The sequence below is a fragment of the Mus caroli genome, chromosome 10 (assembly GCF_900094665.2).
Source record: "Mus caroli chromosome 10, CAROLI_EIJ_v1.1, whole genome shotgun sequence".
Taxonomy (NCBI): domain Eukaryota; kingdom Metazoa; phylum Chordata; class Mammalia; order Rodentia; family Muridae; genus Mus; species Mus caroli.
In genome coordinates, this window is record NC_034579.1 from 48,115,611 (window position 1) to 48,134,830 (window position 19,220).

The following is a 19,220-nucleotide window of genomic DNA, read 5'->3' on the forward strand; positions in this document are numbered from 1 at the left end:
AGTCAAAACATGGAACAAACCTAAATTCCCATCAGTAATACATAAAAAAAATGGAAATGTATGCATACTGGATGGTTCTATTCCTCTGTAAAGAAAAATAAAACTGTTATTTGCAGGAAAATGGATGAAATGGAGACCGTTGTGTTAAGAAAAATAAGCCATATGTAGAATCTATATTTAAACATACAAATATGCATATATATACAAATATATAGATTATATATAATACACACACACACACACACACACATATATATATATATATATATATATATATATATATATATATATACCAGAAACCTCATTTCTCAGAACTTTAATTTGCAAAGATGTGAGAAAAACAATATTCATTGTGACATCATTTATAATACACTCAAATAGCAAAACAACCTTAATTTCCATGAGATAGTTGAATACATTATGGTTTTTATTAAACAGAAAGTAAATGTAAATGTAGAGAACAAAACAAAGTGCATATTCTTAAGGACTTTTGTAACCGTACACAATGCATTTTTATCTGTATGTGATACGCATCAACCCTAGAAGGACCTCATTCTGTGTGTATGTGGGAAGGCTGCGAAAGAAGAAAGTAGCTGGGCACGAGCCATGAAACATGAACTCTGCAAACTCACCGGTATTTCAGAACACTGATGTAAGGTACTCTAAGGTTATACGTAAAATATACTACAAGTACAGATTTACTAAGCCACTAAAAAGAGTTTTAAGCCTTACCTGTAAATTACTCACGTACGAGTCTTCACAATTTACATAATGTCCTAGCATAGCATGCTGGGCCCGTAGTTCATTATCCCTTATCCTTTCATGTAAGTGGTTAATTTGTTGCTTCTGCCTGAAAAACATGAAATGAAATTACATTATGAAGAATAAACTTTTTAAGAAACAGTGAAGAAAACTTTTGGTATGCTGATACTTTTACACATGTATAAGTTTTGCCTCATCTCAACCACTGAGGAAAAGTTAGTTAATGAAACACTTTTCCTATATGAAAAAAAATTTAAAAAGAAAAAGAAAAAGTAAGAAAACTTCAGGGTTGGAGAGATGGCTGAGTATATTAAGTGTTTGTCACTCAAGGAAGAAGAGCAGATTCAAATCCCCAGAACCCAGGCATGTCAGTCAGGCGTGGTAGCTCTTTAGCATTCAAGAGGAGAGACAGGATCCCCAGGGCAAGCTGGCTAGCTACATTAGCTGGAACTAGGTAACCCTGGTTCAGTTAGAGATCCTGCCCCAATAAATGAAGGGGAGAAGAATCTGAGACAACAACTAAGATCACCTTCAGGCCTACACATACACCTAAGCACACTGCACATACATGTGCCCCTACATACATGTAAGTAAATATAAATATACCACACCAGCATACAAACACACACACACATACACACACACACTCACACCTGAAAAAGCAAGACTGGAAGAAGCTATTCACAACAACGTAATGCATGTGTGTGTGTAGACAAATGGAAATCTATGTCTTAACTTCTGAACTACATATTCAAAACTCCTCAATAGAAAGGATTCTTCAGAAGAAAATTAATAAGAAAGATATCCTTTCTATAAAATTAACAGATATCCACTTTTGCTTTTAAATTTTTACATATTCTAATTCTTTTCCTGTACTAAATTCCAAGCTAGATTAAATTATTTTTTCTACTAACATAGTTGTGAAAATTGCCTGAGATGGATGTGACCTGGGGTCTCATTTGTGGCTGCCATCTGAAGCAAAGGAAGGACTGCTGAGGGGCATGTCTTGACCCTGTGGAATCTAATTCTAGCTCACCACTCTTAGTACTGACCTGCAGAACTGATCATCTGAGACTGAAACATATATTTAAATGCACTGATTCAATAATGCTACATACATGAATATAAACAACCATAATAAAAAGTAAACTATCACATTTAACTGATAAATATGATGCAAAATAAACATCCTTTCTTCATTATAATGTCCATCAACCATCTCAAAGCAATAGATACTTATTATAAGTAACCATTAATATTACTTTTCCTATTCATTTTTCCCTCTTTGATTAGCACAAAAGTAGTTTCATTACAACATCACCATACATGTGTCACACACTTCACTCATGGCTGTTCTCTTCCCTGGCATCCCTCCCCTAGGTCTTCCATTTCCTCCCTCATTTAAGATCTCTTCCTTCCCTCTCATGATTCCATTCCCAGTGTCATGACCTACACACACACACACACACACACACACACACACACACATACACACAAATGCACGCGCACACACATAATATTAAATTTAGGTTCCATACATAAGAGTCCATCCATTCTACTAAATATGTCACAGCTTCACTTTTTGATGTGGCTGCATAAAAGTCCATGTAATGTGATATACATCATGTATTTTTCATTCATCTTTTGATAGGCATCTAGGCTGGTTCCATGTCTGGGTTATTGTGAATAGTTAACAATAAACATGAATGTAAAAAGTATCTTTGTGGTATGGTGACTTAGAAGTTCTTCAAGTATATGCCCAAATTGGTGTGAGTCAATCTCATAGATTCCTATTTTCAGTTCCTTAGGGCACCTCTATGGATCCCTAGAGAGTGGCTGTACCAGTTTACATTCCTACCAAGTACAAATAAGAATTTATCTTTCCCCATACTCTCATCAGTATCTGTTGCCATATGATTTCTTAAAAACAGGCATTCTGCCTGGAGTGAGATGGAATATAAAAGCAATTTAAATTTACATTTTCCAATTTTTCAAGTATTTATGGCTATTTGTGTTTCTCCTTCAGAAAACAGGTTATTCAATTAATTAGGCCATTTACTGGATGGATGACAGTTTTATGATGTTAATTTTTGCAATACTCTGTATGTTCAAGATCTTAATCCTCTATATAAAATAAAGTTAGTAAAGATTTTTTCCCATTCTGTGGGTCGTGTATTCACTTGGCTGATTATTTCTATAAGTGTTTGTCCATTGTTGACTCACCCCAGCCAGTGAGGCTCTCTCCATGCATCCCAAAGCACTTCACATTTTTATTACAAAAGCAAGAAATGCATGAAGTGATGTTTATAGCTAGCTTAAGAACCAACAAGCTAGAAAGGGAGTGTACCTAGTGTTATATATTACAAGAGTTATCTTTGGTCATGTCAAAGAGACAAGAATACTCCTTTGGCTTTCACATAAAGATAATGTGAACATGCTAGAGTTTTCCTTCACATCCTTGCTTTCAAGTATTTCCACTTCTCACAATGTGCTAGATAGTTTTATATCAACTTGACACAAGCTAAAGACACTTGGGAGGAGGGAACCTCAATTGAAAAAAATTGCCTAAGAAAGATCAGGTTGTAGGCAAGCTTGTAGGCCATTTTCTTAATTGGTGATTGATGGAGGAGGGCCCAGCTCCATTATGGGTGATGCCATCCCTGGGTTGGTGGTCCAGCTCTAAAAGAAAGCGAACAGAGAGCAAGCCATGATGAGCAAGCTAGTAAGCAGACCTCTTCATCATCTCTTGCCTCCAGGTTCCTGCCCTGTTTGAATTCCTGTCCTGACTTCCTTTTATGATGAAGACAAATAGTGCTGTGGAAATGTAAGCTAAATAAACCCTTTCCTTCCCAAGTTGCTGTGGTCATGGTGTTTTGTCACAGCTATAGAAATCCAAACTAAGACACACAGTTCATGCAATTCTTCAGACACCTTGTGGGAAGAACGTCTGTACTCTGCCCCATTTATAGTTCACAGTTTTCTTACAAAGGCTCCCACAGTCAATTCTTCATATTATTCCCTGTTATTCAGAGCAAATCCTTGCTCAGGCTTATACTCTGTCTTCCTCTAGCAGTTGCAAACATTAAGGTTTGCACTAATGGACTGAATCTATTTTGAATGGTTAGTTTTACAGAGAGAGGGATCTACATGTAACAATCCAGTTTTCCCAATACCATTTCTTAACAAGACTGTCTTTTCTCCAATATGTTTTTGATACCATTGTGGTTGTAGCTGTAAATGTTATTTCTAGGTCCATTATTGGTCTTCATGTCTGTTGTTGTGACAATACCATGTTGCTTTCTTACTGTGTTTCTGTAATAATTTAAAATCAGGTACCAATACCTCCAGCATTGTTCTAATGATTACTCTTGACTACTAAAGATGTTGTTCTTCTAAATGTATTTTGTCAGGGTTTTATTTTGTCTTATTGATAAGAGACAGCATCAGGTATCCCAGGTTGGCTCTGAACTCACTACATAGCCCATGGGTAACCTTGAACCTCGTGTGTGTGTGTGTGTGTGTGTGTGTGTGTGTGTGTGTGTGTGTGTGTGTATTCACTATGTATTCTTTCAGACTCTCATACATGTATACAGTCTGTTTTGGTTACATCCACCCCCCCACATGCTCTTCCCTCTAATTCCTCCTAGACCCCACAACAGCTCTGTCTCTACTTCATGTGTTCTTTTTTAAAAACTCAGAGTCGAACTTTCTAATTAGTATCTCCCGTATGTGCATGAGTATAGGCCCATCTACCAGAGGGTGAGCAAGCTGCTGGGAACAACACCCCTGAAGAAAACTGACTTTTCCTTCAGCAGACATCAACTGCCAGTAGTTCTCTGCTAGGGGAGGGGTTTTATGATCTCTTCTCAGATCCATGCTGGAATTTTTACTGGCTTCATGTTGAGCAGGGTTTGTTCAGACAACCACAGCCACTATGAATGCATGTGTGCAGCCGTCTTATCATGTTAAGAAAACAGTTTTACAGAAACTTCTGGGTCATAGTCTTTCCACCCCATCTTCCATAATAATCTGAGCCTCAAGGAGAAGTAAGGAGGACAGTACTCATGCCTGACACTGTAACCTAAGTGAAGAACCCATGGCTGCAGAGGTCACAGGCCCCAGGGGAGAACCTACTTATATTATCTTGATAAGTGGACGTAATATCAATCTGTCTTTAAGAAGATTCACACTAAATCACTAAATGAGACCTTCAACTTCTTACCTTCTTGCCCCCATGTTCACAGTGCTACGACTACAGGTTTATGTGGTGATAGGCACTGAGTCTGGGGCCTTGTGTGAGCTAGGCAAGCACTCTACCAAGTGAATTGTATCCTCAGTCCCCAGAGAAATTTTAGAATTAATATTTTTCTAATTTATATAAGAGTATCTTTGGAATTTTGATGGTAATTTCTTTGATGCTATAGATTGCTTTGGGTAATTTAGCCATTTCTACAAAATTAATTCAGCTAATCCATGAACACAGGAGGATTTTCATCTAAGGTTTTTTGGGTTTTGTTGTTGTTGTTGTTGTTGTTGTTGTTGTTGTTGTTGCTGTTTTCAGTTTCCTCAATGCCTTACAGTTTTCACTGTAGATTTTTTTTTTTTTGGTTAGGTTTATTCTTAGGTATTTTATTTTTATTGATGCTAATGTTAATGAGATTTTCCCATTACTTCTTGAGATGTTTATTTGCTGGTATATAAAAAAGCTACTATTATGTTTTTTATTTTGATATCGCATTCTGCTACTTTTTTGAAAGTATTTGTTGGGGCTAAGAGTTTTAAGTGGACTTTCTATTCTTTCACATATAGGATCCTCGAATCTGAAATCATGTCATCCACAAATAGAGATAACCTCTTCCTTTTGTATTTGTATTCTCTACTACCACTACTATATCATTACTTTATCATTATTAGTAGTATTAGTATTATTACTAATGTCTTAGCTAAGGTAATAATAATATCAACAGTCCTTTGTTGTGAAACATTACTGCTTTGATCTCTCTGATGGTTAATTTAAGCTGTTGCAAAATGCCTCGTATTTGAACATCTATTTCAGTTTTAAGGCTTGGGAATTTTCTGCAACAATCTCATTGACTAGATCCAGTATGACTTTAGTGTTTAATCTCGTCATCTTATTATACCATGGGTTCTTAGGTTTGGTCTGCTCATCATATCCCAGAGTTCTTAAAACATTTTGCTCATGTTTATCTTGTTTTTCTTTACTGATGTTTACATTTGGTATTTCATCAACCCCATCTTCCATTTTTGACAACACATTGATTCCAACTCTGACTCTGACACTTCCCTCCTCTTCTCTTCTCCTCCTTCTCCTTCTTCTTCTTCTTGGTCAAGCCTACTAATGATGGTTTCTGGTTGATTGAGTTTTTCATTTCCAATACTTCTTTTGCAAAATCTCAAATTCCTAGTTAAATATTTATTCATGCTGCTGAGTTTTCATCCATACTATTGATTTTTCCCAGCCATTTTGTTAAAATTACTGTCCTCAGAGTCCAGGTCCTCTTTCTTATCTTTGGTCATTCTTACCAGAAAACATTTGAATTCTTCATCTGGCATTTCACTCATTTCGGTATATTTGAGTTTAATAAAGAACTACCATCTTTTGAAGAAGTCATATTGCTTTGGCACACCATCCCCAGTCCATGTTTCTGATAGATTCTGTGTTTTAATTTCTGTTGCTGGTTTAGATATCACTTCTGGTTTGTCCTTGCTGAGCAGTCTACTATTTTCAATTCTCTCTCTCCCTTTCTCCCTCTTTCTTCTCTCCCTCTCTCCCTTTCTCTCCTCTCTCTGCTTCCCCGTCCCATTCCTTTCTCTCTCTTAATCTTTCTTCCCCTTCTCCCTCTTCCCATGTAACCCAAGCTGGCCTCCAATGTGCTATGTAGCCACTGACAGCCTTGAACTCATGCTCCTCCTGCCCTCTGAGTCTGAGGAATACAGGCATTCCAACTACAACCAGTTTTAGATGGTTCTCATTAGCAAACCTAGGGTACTATGTATTTTAGGCAAGTACTCTACCAACTGAGATATGTTCCCAGTCTCCTTAATTTTTTGACTGATCATTTTCAAATACTGGCATTCTTTAACCCCCCTTTATGTTATTAAGTACTGAACCCAAAGTCCTGTGCTTATAAGACAAGCATTTTAGTACTAAGCTGAGCTGTGTCTCTAGCCCTGAGTAGCCTACCCTTGAAGGTTCAATCCTTAATCCAACTAGAAAGAAAATCTTTGGAAGTAGCTGCTGCTTCTCCTCCCTCTTTGCTAAGGATCTGGGTAGCTGATGCTCTCTCTGTTAAACTTCCTTCTCTATTTCAACCCATTCTTCTCCAGCTGTTTTCAGTTATCTTTTCTTCCTTCATTTATCCCACTGCTTCACACAAAAATAAGCAAGGACTAACATTGGTTACAGAAGAAAATACCTCCTCAAATGTTTTCTAAAGTGTCTTAATAGAGCACCCTTGATAATTCCAAAAGTAGATATAAATGACATGCACGCATATACTTTAAAGATAACATAATGCAGTAACCTTATGATTTCTTGCTCAGAATAATCAAGAGACTTTCTACTAAAACTAAATGAATTCTTGATAACTCTGGTGCTAGAATATTAAAAAGTTCTTGCAATGTTATAAAAGAAACATTTCCATAATTCTTACTTTAGGCAATGTAAATTTTAAAATATATCCTCTTCATATTTAGGTGGTCTCAAATCTCATATATAATAGCCAAAAGAGCTCATCATTTTAGTATGGCTTTCCAAATTTGACAGTCTCTAAAGGAAATATAAAGACACCACCTTGCAGCTCTGACAGTTCAATGTACCATATGAAGAGAGGACAGAGAACCTTCTAAACCACGAGTTTCATTAAAGCAAATGTAGAGCATGTCAGAAATCAAACAGACAAACCTATCTTCAGTTCTGATAGCTCTTGCATGCCATGGGACTGGAGAAGGCAGACATGAGACATTAATTTGTTTGTAATTTCAAATTTTAAGTGGTGGATGAAAGTGTAATTGTTTCACTAAACTAAACTTTTATCATCTGAAATCATGAGTAATTAAAAAGCAGACTCACCTATCAATTACAATTTCCTTCTGCCTCAGAAGTCCTTCTTTTATTTTCAGCACTGATTCCCATTTACTGAAATCCTGGAAGCCAGGAGGTGAATAACTCTGACGAGATGATCCAGTCAAAACCTGCACAAAAAAAGTTTACACATTTAATATGCTATCTAAAGGGAGCAAGTGCATACCGGCCAGTATTTTCCCTATGGTTTCCACAAACAAACAAACAAACAAACAAGCAAAAAACAAACATCTCTCTCCTCTCTGTCCCAACCCCACTTTAAAAAAAAAAAAAAGACACACAAAGCAAACCAGAGAAGCCAGTAAGCAGTCCCACCATGGTTCTGCCTCCAGTCTCCAGCCTTGACTTCCTGCCATGAGCTCAATGATGGACTGACTTAAGATGTCTTCATTGATCATTTATTGTTTATTTAGGACAATAGTAGCTAGAAGCAGTAAACCAAGGCTCTCCCCTTCCAAGTCCTCAATCTCCCCAGGAGGGTGAAGATAGACTAAGAAGTACTCATGAATTATGGGTGTGGGGGTAATTATGCATTAAGGGAATGATAATGACTATGAGCAATGCCAGGACTTTCAGCTAAACCTTGGCAATGTCTATGATTCTCAGAGAGGGCAGGTTTGCTAGCAGCACTTCAGTGCTTTAGAAAGTAAGATGGAAGCCGGGCAGTGCTGGCGCACACCTTTAATCCCAGCACTTGGGAGGCAGAGGCAGGCAAATTTCTGAGTTTGAGACCAGCCTGGTCTACACAGAGAAGCCCTGTCTCAAAAAACCAAAACGGAAGGGAAGGGAAGGGAAGGGAAGGGAAGGGAAGGGAAGGNAGGGAAGGGAAGGGAAGGGAAGGGAAGGGAAGGGAAGGGAAGGGAAGGGAGAAAGAAAGTAAAGAAAGAGAGAAAGAGAGAGAAATAATGAAGGATGGAGACACTCTTCAAACTGCATTATTATCTATGGACAAAACTAGAGGATGTCAAACCTGATGGTTTCCCCACTGTGTATCCTATGGATCATCAGTCTAATGTAAAACATTCCTCTTGCACTGTAATCATGCTTCATGAATCCATCAAAATATATTGCCAAATAAGTCTAGAGGATGCCCTGGTGCTAATGACTAAGAACTGAAGAGTTTTTCAATGAACAAAGCACTGGAATTTCTAAGAGGTAAGCTGAGCTTGGAGTAACTTTCTGGCCTGGAGCACCTGGAAGTTACTCTGTGCTCTCAGGCATTTAGCATCTTCTTTTCCTGTTGGATGAGGGGAATCATTTTACACAGATGACCGGGACCTGTTCGTGGATTACCTAATGATCAGTAAAGGGTAACTGCAAGGACTGATCAACCTCAAGTCTGCTTCCAACCCCTTTCACTACTTCAGATAAGTTCCTCCAAGGTCTTCTCCTTTAGAGTGTTCCCTGCCAGGACTACCAAAGGAAGCCAAAAGCACCTCTGGCAGACCTTCTGCAGTCATTGCCACACAATGCAAGTTCAATCCATAGTCATGTGGAACCAGAGGAAAACTATAGACCCTGAAGGACAAGATGACTGTGGCCAAATGGCAACTTCACCCACTCCACAGACCAGGGCTCCTGCCTGGCTGCAGCACTGATGTCTAAGCCCTGGATACAGTTGAGCCTTTCTCTGACATACAGTGCCATGGAAGCTTTCTCCCCTAGGGGTGTTTTAATAGAGAGTTGTAAGAATCATTATGGACATTGGACCTTAAAGATTATGTATTAAAATGCAACAAAACTGGTTTTTACATTTAAAAAACACATTTATATTTATATAAATAACCATTAAAGAATTTCAAATATATTCCAAAGTAAATATGTAATTCTAATGAAGAACTGACAATAGAAATTTTAAAAGGTCTAGCTATTTGTAGCATTACATAGAAGATTTTTTACTCATTATCATATATAAGTAGAAGTTTTCTGAAATTAGTCTGTTATTACCTCAATAAACAGTAAAATGACAGAAATGCTCTATGACTCGGATAAACATTACCAGGAGAGTCACCACAGGGAAGAGATAAACACAGCACCTGAGTACCCAGACTGTAAACTGTCATGATCAAATCATCGTTTAACTTCATTTAACATTTCAAAATCACAAATATTTTCCCAAGGCATAAAACATTACCCAGAAATAACTATTATGTGGATAAATTGTTTCAACTATAATTGCAAAATCTAGCAAAAATGTATTTAGACTTTAAGAAAATTTTCCAATACTTAACATATATCAACAACAATAAAACCCAATACAGAAATGTGGTAAAACTATAAAGGGGTCTTGAGAGGAGAACAAATGACCTTCTTTGATTAATGTATTATTTATTTACTTACTTACATATTTATTAATGAGAAGTGGTAGGTACCCAAGTACACCTGCTACAAAAGCAGGAGTGGAAGTAAGAGAAGTAATGGGTAAGAAGGCAGAGAAGAGGACGTGGAGGGATGATTAACCAAAACTACATGACTACATAATGAAAGCTGATACTTGCTAAACTAATTTAAAGTAAGAATCTCATTGAGGTACTCTGTGTGGATACAAAGATGCTACCAAAAACCTGCTAGTCTGTGGCAAGTCTGCTATGGGAGAATCCAACTATTTTTCATTGAATTTGAGGTCTGATCAGTAGGAGGAAATTTAAGTCTGGTACTATAAACCCAGTCGAAAGCCTATATAAACCTGTAATTGAAACAATATTTTCCATGTGGTTTATGACTTAGCTCCACCCCCTTCCTTTCATTTTTTTCCCTCTCCACACTGAACCCACTGTTTAGTACACCCCACAATAAGGAGCTATATTCCAGCATATAAAGGATTTTTAAGGACTCTATTCTAGCTATGAATGGCATCTTTTTTGGCTAGCTACTTCCTGTGTAAATCAGTTCTCCAAACAATACTAGAAGACTACATTCAGTAGAAGGAAATACAACTGAAATCCAGGCATACCCCTGACTCAGAATACATGTATGTATGCATGTATATATGTTATGGTAATCATTTGCTAATAGCAGCCAACAGGTTACAAGTAAACAAAACAAATATCCACCATAAATGTTGCAAGTAGATATAGGTTGATAAAATCGTGAGAGGATTGTGCTATTCTGGGTCAGTTCATTTCTATAGTTGCAAAATTCTATTAAAGATTTCTGTCAAGAATCCCTATTTTTTCCCCATGCCATGTTTTCTTTACGGTTTAACAAACACAAAGAAAATTCCTTCATTAGGGGATAGGTACAAGACCCAGACAGGTGACAGACACAGAACAAACACCGGCACATGGACAGACAGATCTGATGCACACAGCAAATTATCCATGTATTTATCAGGAAACACAGACTTTGGACAGATAGAAGACACACAGAGGGAAATAAAGAATTCAAACAGGCTCATTTTGTCAAACTAATACAAAAGGAGGCCTGTGGTTTCAATCCTTAATGCTCTGTAGACACAGTTTGGTTCCCCCTCTGAAGTTTCTCTAATGCATTTACTAACACAGTATATATCAACAACTCTAAAATTTTAGATAAAATGAATAATTTCCTAAGAAACTGTCAATTTTTTAACAATTTCTTGAGTAATTTTTATATTAATGAAATAGAGAGGATTAGAAAAAAATTAAACTATTCATCAAGTAAAGTCATAACTTTACAGGTAGTTTCTATTTGAATGAAAAAACTCAAAACTTTTGAGTAAGGTAATGTGGTACTTTGAATGAGAACGGCTCATATACTTGAATTCTTGGTCCCCAATTAGTAGATTGGTTTGGTAAGGCTTAGGGGGTTTGGCCTTGCTGGAGGAAGTGGTACCTACTGGAGAGATTGTGTAACTTTGCAGGCCCTTTCTCTCCCTCTATGCCTCCAACTTGAAGACTGAGATTTAAGCTCTCTGCTACTGCCCTATCACTATGTCTTGCCCGCTGCTGTACCATCATGACCATGGGCTAATCCTCTGTAAGTGTCAGCAGCAAGCCTCCAATGAATACTTTCTTTTATAGGTTGCTTTGGTCGTGGTGTCTCTTCACAGCAATAGAAAAGTAACCCTGACAAGTAATTAGACAGAATTTGTGCAGCAATGCCTGGGCTGTCCTGCCTAGTCACAAATGGAAATGTGCCTAGTCCTACTGCAACTTGCTATGCCAAGCTGGGTTGATAGCCCTGGGAGGCCTCATCTTTCCTAAGGAGAGAGAATGAGAGAATGCAGAAGAGGGAAGAGAGAGGGGCTGGAAGAAGAGGGGAGAGAGGTAGCTGCAATGGGGATGTAAGTAAATTAATTTATTCATTCATAAAGAAGACATTTTGAAATGAAAAAATAGAGGATAGTCCACTCTATTTTTTGAAAATAATGGAAAAGGGAGACACTTTCTATGACAGTATTCCCTCTTCTATATCCTATCAATAATATTTTCCCTCAAGAATGTGCAAACAATAAGAATTTGTTAGATAAAATTTCAACTAAACATGATACTACTGTGTGATAGTTATTTATAGTGATAGCAAACACAATTTTACAAAATTTAGAAAACCTAGGTATTGTTTGAAGAAAAATATCTGTCAAAATGTACATACTGATAAAATAGAAAAAGATACTGCTACTGTGCTGTTCCTTTGAGATTTTCAATAACGTATCTTGGTTTCGTTGATTGGTTGGTTTGGTTTGTTTTTGGTTTTTTGTTTTGTTTTTTGGTTTTTTTAGACAGGGTTTCTCTGTGTAGCCCTGAATGTCCTGGAACTTACAATCCAGGCTGGCCTCGAACTCAGAAATCTGCCTGCCTCTGCCTCCCAAGTGCTAGGATTAAAGGTGTGCATGACTACTGCCGGGTACATATCTTGCTTTTACTGACTGTAGACAATAGAAATAATCAATGGTGTAATAAATTTGTGAATATGTAATTTCTCTATTCCAAAAGTAATAAAGCTTAACTGAAGAGGAGCATGAGACATAAAGGCAGTCCTACGGCCTTAGGACTGTGTCAGCCCAAGAGAGGAACAGAACTTCTCACCAACATGATGCTTCTGAAAATGGAAGCAAAGGGTTTTGTTTTTTTCTGGTCTTTTTGTTTGTTTGTTTTTTACATGCAAACATTGTTATAAACATATTCTATAGTCGGCAAATTTAGGGAAAGAAAAGAATCCATCATTTAGATGTTCTACCTAAAAATACATACAATTCATTATTCTTTGCTAACTAGGGAAGAAAACACTAGCTCAAGAGCCAAAGAAAAATCACAACTTCTCTGTGCATAGGCCCTAACTAGATTCAAATAGATTTATAGACTCAGAAGAGAGACACACACACACACACACACACTCCTCTTTTCCCTTGTCATTGGGAATGTCAAATTCCATTCTCCTAATTGAATAAGGACAGCTCCTATCTACAACAACACTAAACATGCTACTGAGATGAAACCCAGATGCTATGAAATGTTGCCAAACACGATTTTAGTAAAAGTTTACTCTAGTGCATCTTAAAATAGCTCAGCGCTCTCTGGCTGGACAAACGGTGTTGAGCTCAGATACTGCAGAGCTACTACATGAGCCAGCACACCACCTCTGCAGTTCTGCAGGGTCCTTATCTCTCCCCTTCATGTGCCTTTGTCCCTGAGCTCATGCATCACTCACAACACATCAAACAACACAACAAATCTTCCTGTTTCCTAGAATAGTGTATCAAAAGTAGCACTTTAAATGTGCAGTTTGGGAAAAGAATGATATCTCAGCCAAAAGAAACTCACAAAGCTCAATAAATGAAATGAAAGTACGTTACAAACAGCACCAAACTTAATACTTTTTTATTTACAAAAAGGGGAAAAGGATAACAGAATTGTGAATTTAGTAGAAACTGAACTATGCCCATATTATCTGTGCAGTACAAGCCACATCTTTTAACAAAATAAAGGCAAAAGCACATTTTTGGTAGTGTCATTAGTCATCTCCTCCAATCAGAGTGACCCCAAGCCCTCAGTCCTCTGCATTACATAAGGAATTATTTGTCTGGTGAAAATGCTGTTCTTTTAAGGATTTTTTTTTTCAAAAGTCAGGAGATAATTTGTCTGCATGGTATTCTGAAATGAGGTCTCACATAGTCTGGGGTGGCCTGAAACTTACTGCATATAGCCAAGGATGACCTCTTTTGCCTCCCAAGTGCCAGATATACTGGGTACACAACCACAGCTGGCTCCAGAGCTGTTATTTCTTCTATTTATTTTTCCTAACTCTTTGATACTCTCCTGTCCTCCTGATACACTTTACTGAAATAAAAATGCAAATGTGTTGAATTACACAAAGAGTAGGGGAAACAATAAGGAGATTATGAACATATGCACACTTAGCTTTAAAATGTATGCATGAAAATAAAACCTTAGAAGTTTTTATCCCTATCATAACACTACACAAACAAATTACCTTCAACTTTGTTTTAGAGGAAGAAACATTGCTTCCTGTCAAAACTCAATCTCACCTCTATCTGTGTTAATTTATTATGTATGATTTAAATGCTAACAAAGAAAAGATTGATACATATGAAACATGGTGCCACTGTAGTCATAAAACAGATTGCATGGTATATCCTTGAGCAATAAGGGCTGAGGAGATGGTTTACTGAGTAAAGCACCTGCCATGCTTCATGAGGCTCTGAATTCAGACCTTTAGCATCCACATAACAGGCCAGGAACAGTGCTAGAAAAATGACTAATTGGTTAGAAATACTTGTTGTTCTTCCAGGGACCTCAAGCTCAGCTCACAGCACTCACATCTGGCTCCCAGACATCTGTAACCCCAACTCCATGTGGATCCAACACCTTCTGGTGGTCTTGTCTCCTCAGGCCCTGTACTCCTATACTCATGTGCACATATCCACACACAGACACATCCACAAAACTGAAAAGAAAATACATCTACCTTTTTAATGACAGGCATGGTGGTACATGCCTATAATCCAGGAGTAGGGAGATGGAGACAGAAGGCTCCCTAGAGAGTTTGCTGGACAGTCAGTTTATATGGATCTGTGAACTGCAGATTCAGTGAAAACACTGTCTAAAAAAGTAAGGTAGAAAGTGATTGAGAAGGGCACCCCATGCTAGCCCTGACCTCTACATGCACAGCCACACAGCTGTACCTACACACACATATGCATGCACACACATATGCACCTGCACACATGTACCTGCAGACATATGTACCTGCCCACACATATGTACCTACACACATGCATATATATGCACACACATACTGAAAAATGAAAAGGCACTTTTCTTAAAAGATCAAATAAACAAAATTTTACACCTTCAAATAAAGTTAATCATGAATTTTCCCAAAACTTTTATTGCTCTTTTAAGATTTATTAAAAGGAATTCAACTAATTAATTTATTTTCATTATTAGGTAACTACTACTAAATCAAATTGGACAAAAGTCACTGAGAGCATAGTAATAAATCATAATATAGTTAAACTATAAAATGGAAATAGATACAAAATGTGATACCACACACCTGTAAACCCAGCAACATAAGAGACAAAGGCAGGAGGGTCAGGAGCAGTCTGGGTCCTCCACAACACAGCAAGTTTGAGGCTAGCCTGTAATACGAGACATTCCCACCCTACCCCATCACTCGAAAGGCAGGAGTACAGAAGTTAGCAAAATAAAATATTTAATATATGAGTCTATTTTTCATGCTGTTTAACATGAGTAACAATGTACCAGGCAATACACACAGCTTCTATTAAATCTGAACTATAACAGAAATAGCAACATGTTTTCTATTAAAACTCAGATTACCAAAATCTTTGCATCAAGTTTTCACCATATTTTACTATTTAAGAGACAAAAGAAAGCTCTTTAAGCTTTTACCTTTCTTACTCTCTCGCCCTCCCCACCCCCTCCATGTAGCCATGGCCAGCCTCTCTCTTTCTACAATAAAGCTCTAAAACCATGAGAGAGAGAAAGAGAGAGAGAGAGAGAGAGAGAGAGAGAGAGAGAGAGAGAGAGAGAGAGAGAGAGAAGAAAGAAACTTAAATAACAAGAGTATTCTGGAACAAAAACAATGCCTATACTAAACTATATCAAAATATATTAAACAGAACTATTAATGGTGGTTATACTAAAAGAGGAGGTCTTTTATGCTGTGTGAAATGATTATCTAGCTTCGTTACTGTCCACATATTGGTTGCTTTCAATTATTGCAATTAGAGATATCTAATGTTTCTTCTATGTATTGAAAGTGCCATTTAAAAATTATCCCAAGCCAGACTTGGTGGTCTATACCTGGAATCCCACCAACAGAGAGGCTGACAGAGGAGGAAAAGTCTGAAATGAGCCTGGCCTATATACTGAGACCATACTGCAGTCTGATATTTACATTTTTCTCAAACATAGAAATAGCCCCTAAGTTACTAGACTACTTTTGAATATTAAGCTGGATTTTAAATGTAAGTCAAAGTCATTTAAAGACTGATTATCAACATATAAACTAACATTTAGTTATAAAAAGTTTACAAAGCCAAGAGATTACACTGATCTGTTTATTTATATTCAGTTTATGGTTTCTGAGGAAAAAAGAGTTCTTAATATTTCGTGATTGACTAATTCAATTCATTACAATACATTTAATGTTTGCATGTTTCCATACTAAAAATTCATTGAAATTTATAATATATGTGTTTGGCATATAATCACATAAAATATCTAAACATACCAAGAAAAAAAACCTCTTCATATTAAGAAAAATTCAATAAACAAATAATTTCGAGTTTTTTATTGTTTTAAGGAATATAAAGGCAGAGATATCTCTGACTCTATTTTATATGTAGTACAGTGCCTTGGACTTGTAACCAGGATGTTGATCATAAAAATATATTACAAACCAATATTTGTGAAATTTGCATATTTATTTTAAAATCAACTTTTTTCCAAAAACAATTTTTATTAGGTATTTTCTTCATTTACATTTCAAACGCTATCCCAAAAGTTCCCTATACTCTCCCCTCCTCCCCCCCCCACCCTGCTCCCCAACCCACCCACTCCTGTTTCCTGGCCGTGGTGTTCCCCTATACTGGGCCAGAGAATCTTTGCAAGACTAAGGACCTCTCCTCCCATTGATGGCTGACTAGGTCATCTTCTGCTACATATGCAGCTAGAGACGTGAGCTCTGGGGGTACTGGCTAGCTCATATTGTTGTTCCTCCTATAGGTAAAATCAACTTTTAAATATAATTATATTTTCAAGCTATTTAGTGTAATCAGAACATCTGACCTTATTTATCAGAACACTAGAGTACAGGAAGATTTACTCCCCAAGCCCCATAAATGTAAGGAGTTGAGCAAGAAGAAAGATAAGAATGGCAATTGACAATAATATTAAGAGGCACCCAGTGACACACAGCCACAGCACAAAGCAGCGTGTTAGCATGACACCTGCGAGACGACGGTTCAGACTGCACTCCTCCACCAGACCCCACTGGAGAGACCAAACTGGGATAAGAGGAAGCAGCAAATCACATGAAACCGATAGAACAAAAGAAAGAAAAGCAAACAGTCTTCCGGGCATTCAAAATTGCTTCAAAATTCTGTGGACTGGGATGCTGAAGTCACAGCTGAGTGACTTTCAGCATATCCTTAGAAAGGTTGAGTTCATTGTGCTAACCCTGCACTCACTCTATGTAGATGACATTCTCACTGATCTTGTTAAAGAAAATCTTGCTGCTTCTTTTCACTAGAAACCTTAGATCATCACGTACATATTTGTATTCACAAAACCTTAGCAAGGTTATGAACCTTTTGAATAGAAGCATATGAATTACTAGATTGTTTTTTTTTCTTTTGCATCTTCTTTGTTTGGAACTATTGGATATCTGTTATACTATTTGCCATCAACAAGTAAGCTCTTAAAAGATAAATCGTAGGAAGAGTAAGCATGAAGGTCCAGGATCTTTAATAATCTGTTTCCTTTCTCCTTAATAGTCCCAAGAACCTTAGATTTTAAATGTATTCCATCTCTAGTCTGTTCTCATTTTGACATATGTGTAATGTCAAAATAAAGCTGTCAATACATTGAGTTCAGTTATCTTAATTGGCTTGAATACTGTGGGTGATTCATGCATCAGGCAGCAATCGCTCTGCAAAAATAGAAATGTCCCCGTGCTGAGTAGAGGTGGGGTTTATGGGCAGAAAGGGGCTGAAGGAAATGGCAAAGGTTCAGAAAAGCAAATTGATCCTTTTAGTTAACCCACAGGACTGAAAATGGGGAAGGCTTCCTTACGTTTGATTTCTGTCCCCATTTGTGAGTTTCTCAGTTGACCATGAGGTTTCCAGTGGCGTGATTCTGTCGGCACTGGCACTGTCCTCTCCTGCAGTTTTATGAACCATGAGTGACACTATTTCTTTCCTTAGACGATACCAAAGTCTGAACTTTCTCATTCTCCTGGTGCAGTTAACCTCCACATATTAATTACTTCACTGACATAGTTTATTAATGGACATGTTCCTCGAAAATACATAGTGAACATAGTGTTTCTACCACTTAGGATTCATTTAATAAATTTTACAAATTGGGTACTGGAAACCTAGCTATCTGTGTAATGCTAGTGAAAGCATGGTTACTGAAAGAGAATCTACAAACACCAACTTATAAAACCAGGATGATCCCAAACAACAATCTATAAACATCTGTCTTTATACCCAAAGATAAGTATATTCTTCACCTCTCAGCAGTGAGTGTCACTGCAACAGATGGAGACCGCTACAGAAAGCTACCACCAATCAAAATGCAGACATGGCACCTACATACAATAAATAATAAATACATCTACAAAACATCCATGCCCAAGGGTTAATGAATATTCCAGAAGAAAAGGCAGAAAGACTATAAAGCCAGAGAAGATCAGAGGTTGCCATGAGACTGTGTTTCTAGCCAGGCAGTGGTGGCACACACCTTTAATCACAACACTAGGAAGAAGAGGCTGGAAGACCTCTGTGAGTTCAAGGAGAGCCTGGTCTACAGAGCAAGTTCCAGAACAGGCAGGGCTACACAAAGAAACCCTGTCTTGAAAAACAACAACAAACTGGACAAGGAGAAACCCATGAGGCTTTAAGTAAAGAATGACAGGCAACTGAGGAAAGCTGACAGTAGGAGAGGTGGCCCTCCCCAGGAAGAACACACCAAAAAGCAGTGCAGTGCCAAACTGCCAGGCCTGGAAACACACCCAAGTAACATCACATGATCCCAGTAGGTTTTATTTAGGAATTTATATTTTTATATATACATATACATGTGCATACAGTAACAATTGAAAACAAATAGGCCACAATTTGAAGGAGAACAGGAAGGAGTAAATGGGAGGGTTTGAGGAG

General features: G+C 37.5%; 1 protein-coding gene across 3 annotated transcripts in view; it reads right to left on the minus strand.

Annotated features, from left to right (window-relative positions):
• Cep85l (centrosomal protein 85 like) overlaps nt 1-19,220 on the minus strand; it is a 107,560-nt gene that overhangs the window by 33,982 nt on the left and 54,358 nt on the right. For all 3 annotated transcript variants that reach the window (XM_021174133.2, XM_021174136.2, XM_021174135.2), the window contains 2 exons: nt 7,856-7,977; nt 733-850 (listed from right to left, as the gene is read on the minus strand). In XM_021174133.2, coding sequence (XP_021029792.1) covers nt 733-850; nt 7,856-7,977 — 240 coding nt within the window. The remainder of the gene's footprint in view (nt 1-732; nt 851-7,855; nt 7,978-19,220) is intronic.